The sequence below is a fragment of the Camelus bactrianus genome, chromosome 23, assembly GCF_048773025.1.
Source record: "Camelus bactrianus isolate YW-2024 breed Bactrian camel chromosome 23, ASM4877302v1, whole genome shotgun sequence".
Taxonomy (NCBI): domain Eukaryota; kingdom Metazoa; phylum Chordata; class Mammalia; order Artiodactyla; family Camelidae; genus Camelus; species Camelus bactrianus.
The window spans coordinates 39226627-39235146 of NC_133561.1; the positions used below are offsets into that span (position 1 = coordinate 39226627).

The 8520-nt window shown below is 38.6% G+C and overlaps 1 protein-coding gene across 1 annotated transcript; it reads right to left on the reverse strand.

Annotated features, from left to right (window-relative positions):
- Nucleotides 1-5304: 5304 nt before the first annotated feature.
- Nucleotides 5305-7886, reverse strand: LOC141574826 (guanylate-binding protein 6-like). The gene is made up of 3 exons (XM_074352098.1): nt 7310-7886; nt 6278-6558; nt 5305-5580 (listed from the first exon to the last, which is right to left on the reverse strand). The coding sequence occupies exons 1-3, from the start codon at nt 7428-7430 to the stop codon at nt 5305-5307; spliced, it is 678 nt and encodes a 225-aa protein (XP_074208199.1). The 5' UTR covers nt 7431-7886.
- Between the last annotated feature and the right edge of the window lie 634 nt (nt 7887-8520).

Consider the following 8520-nt stretch of genomic DNA (forward strand, 5'->3'; position numbering starts at 1 on the left):
TAGAATCGTTTACTTTTGCATTAAACCCCATGATACATTGTTCACATATTCATTACTCTATGGTTTCTTCTTTAAAAGGCAAAGCCATTCATTCTTCCTTCTGAACACTTGAAGCCACGACTAGATGGAGTCATTTAAATTCTCCAGTGGAGATGAGTTAACATCCTCGCAGAGATACTGAGACTGTGGTGAATAAGGTCACAGAGGGGGAAACTGTACCAAAAGTGTTTCTTCTGCTCCTCTGGTCCTTAAGTCAAATTAGAGACCTTAATCTAATATCTAAAATCCAAACAATCTATTATCTCAGAGGTTTGGTGTGATCATGGAATTCTGGCAATTGAAAACTATCACACATGTGTCAGCTTTTTGTTTATACAGAAGTTTCTTACTAAGTACCCTCTGTGCCTAAACATACACTATGAAGATGTAAAGAAAATACATATATATATATAAAATGGTGTCTGTCTTCAGACGAACTATACTTTTATTTGAAAAAAATACTAGACCAAGTTAGTTGCACCTGGGCCAAGACTGTGTTCATACCAGGATGTCATGTACCTCTAACAGGGAGACTGTGATGTCTTTTCAGGATCTGAGCATCACTCCTAGCTTGGATCCTGATTCTGAGAGTCCTTGAAGTGTTTGGGCATTCTCATTTCCCAGCATATGGATCCAAGTACATTTCCAGAGGTCCCCTAGGAGAGGAACTGGAAAATCATTATCATTTATCCTCATCCCAGAGTTGCAAGGTCCTCTCTCCTGGGATCCTGCCCTCCCCTCCAGGTGATAGTTCCATCATCTGAAATTGGTTTAGACCAAGGCTACGGATTATAACCTTTTATCAATGTTACCTCTCAGCTTCCTATAAATATCCTTGATTACAATGGTTTCCTCCCCATTCTTTTTTTCTCTACAGACACCTTGTTTTATTTGCCATCTTCAGAATTTTCTCTGGTCAGGTCTGCTGGCTGCCACTCCAACCAAATTATAGACTGAATGTTTGAATGTGTTCTCCAAAATCCATTTGAGGAAACCCCAAATACCAATGTCCCAATGTGCTTGGAAATGGGGTTTGCGAGGGATTAGATAATGAGTGTGGGGCCTTCATGAATCTAATTAGTGCCTGTATAACAAAGAATCATGAGATTCATTCTCTCTGTCTCTCTCTCTCTCTCTCTCTCTCTCTTCACCATGGTAGGACACAGTAAGAACCTTGTCATCTGTAAAGCTGTAAGAGGACCCTTACCAAGAAAATAACAATGCTGGCACAGTGCTTTTGGACTTACAGCCTCCAGGACTGGGAGAAATAAATGTTTGTTTTGTAAGCCACACAGTCTATGGTAATTTGTTATAGCAGCCTGAGCTAAGACAAACCACGATGCTCATTACTCTTATTGTATGTACTTGAATTCTGATGTTTAAATGCCAACACCTGGCCTCTGTGTGTCTGGGTTTTTCATTCCCCATTACTATCAAGGCATCCATTTCTGCAGTGGTGCATCACGCCTTCTGTACTTGCCAACAGCAGAGACGCCACCACTGAACTTAAGGATGATGGGAATTCCTCTCACCAGTGACTATTCTTAGTGTTTAGTAATTTGTTTCTAAACACTGTAAAAGTGTAATTGAAACCTATGAAATAAAGGTTACTGTTGTTGAGATTTCAAGGGGTAACAGGAAATTTCATACCTTATTTTTGAAGCAAATATAAGGGATTAAAAACCAAGGCCAAAGCAAAAACAAGATTAGGATGCAAACGTTATTTTCTAGTATTCTGATCTTAGTCTTATACCCCTCATTTAGCAGGCTAATGTCATTTCTGGAAGCAATGAGCAATTCCATTTATTCACATTCCATTTACTATTTTAATTATTAGTATTGTAGTTTGTTTTCTTTGTTATTCGAGAAATAACACAAGCTAACTTTGCAAAATTGAAAATATAGAGTATATAATGAAAAGCATGTGTCCTTTCCATCCCTGATGCCAAGCTGTCTTCTCCAGGAAGAACCAATGATACCAATTTCTAATGAATCTTCAAGAAATGTACTATACATACATGTTTATGAGTGCCCAAAATAATTGCCTTTTTTTTTTTTTTTACGGTGAACACATTATACAAACTGTTTTGTGCCTCATTTTTTCACTCTACATTCTATCTTCCAGATTGTTCTATATTTATACAAATAGAGCTCCACTATCTATTTACTAGCAACATAGAATTCTAGTATAAATACATGCAAAATATATATTACCAAATTACATAAATGAGCATTAAGTGGTTTCCAATCTTTTGCCATTAGAATTGAAGCCTCAGTGAAACTCTTGTATATATGTACATACACATATATATGATTTTGCACACATATATATTTTCTAAAACTGAACACACTATATCAAAGTGTCCATGCATTTATTCTATCTAATGTGGGCCAGGCATCAGTATTCTCTAGAAATCACTTTTTATATTTAAAGCATTGCTGGATGAAAGTGAAAAGCATGCATATCAGAAATAGGCCAGAGAACATACATGTATATTATATTATATATCTGATTTCTTGACAAGAAGAGCTACTTCTTTTTAAATAGTGAGCTCTCTACTTTCATAACATTACCAAGAATATTAGCTGGGGCAGGCAATAGCGAAGCGATTCTTTTGCCAAGGTTGTCCAAGGCTTGTGCAAGCAAGGAACTATCATCATTTTTAGTATCAACAATTCTCTCTCCCAAATGATTTATCTCTGTACTCATCTCCTCACATTTCTTTCTAAATCCTTCAGTACACCGATCTTCTTGGACCTAAAAAAAAAAAAAAATAAGGAAGGAAGTAAAACTTTTTAAATCCCCCATTTTTTCAAGGATTACATTTTGTCAAACTTTGAAACTTTGTCAGACTATCTTTGTTTTATTCCTAATATTGTTCTCTCTTAATCATGAAAGGAGACTCTTGTAACAAGGAATATTTCCTGGTTTGGACCGAAATATTAAGAAGAAGTGTAGTTTACAGCCTTAATAATATTCATATACCTTAGGGATTTGCCAGGAGGCTAAGCCTGGCATGAGGACAAATGTAATATTTTCCAGTCAAAAAATGCAAATGAGAGGTAGCCTTGGTCTGACTGCACTAATTCTCAGTCCCACTCAGGATGACACTGTCACCCATATTATAGAAATCTGTTATAAACACATGGCCCCTAAATTATAGAAATCTCTTATAAATCATGTTCAGATGAACAATGAGAGAAATCCCTCCAAGCCACATGATAGCTTGGGGATCTGTCCACACCTGGAGGCAATGCAGCAAGTGTAAAATCTATCATTTCTATGTGATTTTAAGTCTGGACATTTCTGGTAGTCTTATGTCAGAACAGATCTACCTCAGGGCCTTGGGCTGAGCAGGTCTCCTGGTAAAAGGTAGTGACCTTGGTAGAGCATACTAGTTGTTGTTCATATTAAACACACATAATTGGAATATCTGTTCAATGAAGCCCTGTGAGGTCATTTTAAAATTCTCTAAATGGCTATTCAGCCCTATTTATATTCTCTGAGGGCTTGGAGTAGAGGGGGGGAATACTCATCCTGAACTCTCCAAAGTCTACTTACAGAGCCAAATTTAAAGGTTTTGGAAGGATTCAAAGGCTTCAGGGTTTTAATAAATCACAAGCAGTAGATGCACTTGTGATCTCTGCATGAACATGCTGTAACCTTCACCCTTCCATTCCTGGGGTACCAGGGCAAATCTATCAAGCTCTACTACTGCCACAGCCTGATTCACCTTCAGGTGATGCTCCAATATCTTGTTTGGCTCTCTCAGCAGGTTTTCTCTTTCTCTCACCGTCTTCTCCATTATCTGAACTATGTGTTTCTGGAGACTTCTCTTCTGAGCCTCCACCTGCTGCTGCTGCTCCTGCAGTTTCTGTTTCAGCAGCTCCTGTTCCTTCTCAGCTGTCTCCTTCCAGGTCCACTCTTCTGCCACAGGAAGGTATTAGGGAGGGAAAAATAGGCAAGGATTGACCTCCACCCTCCTGAGCTCAGAGGCCAAACCAAATTAAAGAGAGAGGTAGGAAATCTCTGAAGTCCTCCCCCAAAACCCCATGTCCACACCATCGAGAACACACTTCAGAATGTGAGAGAAAAGGCTCTGCCTGTCTGGGGTCCAACCACAGTTCCCTTTGCTGTTTCCAGATGCAGCAGGGTTGTTCCACAGAAAGGAAGGAAGCTCCGGTATTGGGAAGGTTTTGCTCTCACACCTGTCAGAGGGCACTGCAAGATCATATACATCCCACTGTGAGCCCAGCCCTACCCTGTACCTGCTATGGGCTTCTCCCCATCAGTGAGGGCTTTATCTGCCTGCAGGATTTCTCTAGTGCCATCTGGGACTGCAGAAACCTCTGGAGGAACTCATTTGCCTGAGGAACCAAGGAGGAGCACAGAAATTAGATTTCCAAAAGGGAAATTAGTGATGCAAAGACAACTAAGTCCATGTAACTTTTGCTTCAAGTTTAAAGTTCCACAGTGGTTCCTTACAATGAGTCCAAGCTCCTTAGACTGACCTGTCTCTCTCCAGTCTCTTGCCCAGTGCTACTTCCTTCTCCCCACTCTAGAATCCAGCCAGTCAGAATCATGTTCAGTTCTACAAACCCCAAATCTCTGGTGCTTTTACATATCTGCTTTACCAGTGTGAAATAGTGCCTCTAAATTGTGCTGCTGTTCTCCTCTGCCACTAGCTGGTTATAACTTTAGACAACTTATTTTAACCTGCCTATGCTTCTCAGTTGAGATCTTTAAAATGTTGATAATGTAGATGCTTCTTAATGCTATTTGAAAGATTAAGTTAAAGAGTCTAGGGAAAGAGCTTAACATTTTGGCTATAGGAAACAACAGTTCAATATATATTAGTTGCATTATTATTGTTTTATTATTATTATTATTATTATTATTATTATTATTATTAGTATTAGTATTAGTATTAGTATTATTATTATTTTTGTTTCTAACACCTAAGTAGCTCTTTCCAGAGTGTTATAGCTTGCCTATGTAGTTGACTTCCTGTCTCACTTGTGATCATCCTTGTGTACAAAGACTGACTTGTAAATTATCAGTGCTCAACACGTCAAATATGTTGTTGAGTAAAAAAAATGAATAATTTCTGTTCTGTCTCTTGTGGATTTAAGAAATCTGTACTCATGGTTGGGAGTTGACATTTGTACTCTCTTCAGGAATAAATAGCATGCAGTGAACCTTAAAAGCCACAGCTGTTTGAATGGCCCCATACACTCTCTTTATGCATGCATGGAGCTGCACTCTCAGATTTTCAGGAGACCCCTTTGAGTATTCTGTAGGTTCCCCATGTTTCCCTTATTCCTCACCTTCACTCCTTTCATGGGCACTTGGTAATATTCCTTTTCAATAATTTCCTTTGCTTTCCTGTAGAGTTCATGACCTCCAGGAACAGAGAAAATTCCTGCTGAGATACTTTTTATTAGTGCCTTTGAAAGCTGATCAAGTTTAGTCTGGCAATATTTGATTGATGTCTCTTCATTCTGCATCAAGAAATCATCTTTCTTATTCTTTATGATTTCCTAGAGGGAAGAAAGATAGAGGGCTGTCACCAGAAGCAAGGAACAGAGGAAGTAAATTTCCAAAGGATCTGGTAGAAGAATTGGTCTAATTGTGTTCCTCATGAGAAAAGTATTCTGTTGGAGGACATGTAATAAAACAGCAGTCACAAGATTTGATTTATTCACAGCTCTGAAAACTCTGGAAGACCATGGGGAAGTTCCCTAACCTCCTTTGGGTATTTCATCTGAGCTGTTGGAGTTGCATTACCTAATCTCTCTGGTTCCTTGAAGCTGCCACATTCAGTGATTCTGTCTTCAATGATAGATACAACAAGGAGCAACCTAAGCTGAAAGTGGCCTGAGATGTGGATCTGAAAAGAGAAATTTTGGTTCCCAGCCATAGGAGTGTGTTCACAGAAAATAAGCCAGCTAAAGAATGTCTTGGGTGTTCTGGACAGGCTTGGAATCCACAGAAGTATTTATTTCAAGAGGATATCTATACTGATTTTTCATTGAAGGTCAAAGGGAGTTCCAGATAAACTGCCTGAGTTCTGGCAGTCAAAAAAGAAGGAAATGTAGTCCTTTGAAACTCTGTCCCTCATGAGAACATGGACTACTTTATCCTTGAGTGAGAGATGAGCCGTGGGACCGGTAACAACACTTCTAGGCTTCATTCTTCAAGGGGAGGCGACATAAAGTAAATACTAAGACAGATTACCACAAGGTTCCTCTGGAACTCCTGCTTGTCTTCCTTGAAGGAGTGCTCCATAAAGACTGCAGGGGCTTCCCTCTCACAGGCAGCATGCGCCTCAAGCAGCTCCTGCAGCATGTCTGTGGGGAAGCTCACTCGCTGGGCTATCTGCTCGCTGTAGTGGTTGTCTGCCTTCTGAATGGCAGCTGAGTTCTCCAGCTGGGCCAGAGTTGTCACTGCGTTCCCCAAGCGAGGTACTGCTCCACTATTGATAGTATCCAGGTAGGTCACAACCAGAGTCCTCAGCCCTGAAGAAGCCAGGAAATTTAGGGGCTAAATATCAAGTTATCAATCAATGGCTCCAGGATTCTGAGACTATGCTTCTAGGGTCATATACACATGCACACACACAAACACACACACGCACCCCTACCTCCTTCTACTATTATCACCTTCATTTTCCTTCTGACTCTTCATTTTTATGGTTTTCCAGGCCACAGGACAAAAAAGTTAATATCTAATTCTATCTAACATACTAGGGGCTACCTGGAAAATACAGTTTCTCATTTTAAAAATTGAAAGCAATACAGATTACATAGATAGACAGATGAGGCAAAGTGTACTATGTTTAATTTATTCCTAATTCTGAGGCTTTGAATGGATTTTCAGAGATTTATGGGCTAATATTTATTTTTGGACCACTCTAAATTCTCAAATTATCTTTTGAATTCTCCTTGTGAAGAACACTTATTGTATAGGACTTTCTTTGAAAACATGCAGTATTCTGTTTTTACACCAAGAGAGTGATTATATTCTAAGTGGAGGATGTTTTCAGATAAGTGGGAGTCACCGATATCATTGACAAAAGTTGAAATTTGGGGAAGGAATTTGTAAATCCCCCAAAGTGAGATAATTATAAAGTATACAGATTTCTTCATGGAGTATAAAAGTCTGTAAAATCAGAATCCTTTATAGAATCAAACAAAAATACTAGAAAGCACATTATATAAAATATTCAACACATAGCAGTCCCCATGGAAATGGGAAAAAGAGACTCACCTTTCCCAGTGACCATGATACCTTCTGTGAGGGTCTTGGTCCTTGCTTCAGTGAAGATGTAAGAACAGAATTTTTTTGTTTGCTCCTGGAATTTAGGATCCAGTTGGTCTTCAGATGCCATCACAGTATTGGCTAGAATTTTTTTTCCTATGTTGGCCAGTCAAAGACAAAACACTTCCATCTTGGAAATAATGCCTGATGCAGTCTCTGGGTAGATTGGATGTTTGGGCTTTGGGATTCTTCCCTGAGGGACAGAAAAACAGGGATTAGTGTGTAGAGTCTTGAGGCGAGGGGGTTACAGGTGTTCATGGCAGGGATTTGTGTGTCTTTGTCATTTCTACACATAGAACTGTTTTAACATAGACATTCAATACTTCTTTGCACATCAGACTTATACCAATGATATAACTGCAGAGAAATTTAGGGAGACATCTGACCCAGTAAAGGAAACCTATGGCTGGTCTCTCCAGACATGCACATAGTAGAGTGGTTGTCTATGATGTGTTTGCTTAACTAGCAGCTAAAAGGATGAAAGGTCACATGAAACTTTCTGCTCAACTCAACCTCATGTAGGAATTGAGCTGTGGAACCAAAAAGGAGAGCTACAAACAAGGGATCATGGACAGTAATTGGAATATTAGGAATGACATCCTCATTATTTAAGAAAAACTGTTTTGATGCTAAAAATAATTGATGCAGTGTTATGTATTTATTAGTAAAAACCTCTGAAGTATAAATGTACCTGAAATATAATTTTAAGGTATCACCTCTAATCTATAAACTCTTTGAGGTAAATGTTCATATCTGGTCCTCTCCTGCCAGCCAATTTCTTAATAGCTGTTTTGAGAAATCATAAATAGAAACATGAAAGGAAGAATGACTAAATTGGGATTGATATTTCTCTCAAGGTTTCAATAGACACACATCCTTGGAAATGTAACCCATGAAAATAATTTTTTAACTTGTAATTAATTCATGGGTAAACATGTGGGAATTAGGAGAAAGCTATGATGTGGAAGGTAAAATGAATATTCTAATAATTGTCAGTATTTTTGAAAAGGCATAGATTGTAAAGACAGTCACTTCTTCAGGTTTATTTAGAACATACAGTCATTTTGTAGATGATATAATTATACAGGATTAGAAAGTTTTCTAGCCCTCTTTGAAAAGAATAATATGTGAAATCTATATTTTGTTCATTAGGTAAGCTT

Coding starts and splice junctions, on each gene's coding strand:
- LOC141574826 (XM_074352098.1), bottom strand. CDS start 7,430: ATGGCATCTGAAGACCAACTGGATCCTAAATTCCAGGAGCAAACAAAA. Junction 6,559..7,309: donor TATCATGGTCACTGGGAAAG/GTGAGTCTCTTT, acceptor TGGCTTCTTCAG/GGCTGAGGACTCTGGTTGTG. Junction 5,581..6,277: donor AGTTCCAGAGGAACCTTGTG/GTAATCTGTCTT, acceptor TCTTCCCTCTAG/GAAATCATAAAGAATAAGAA.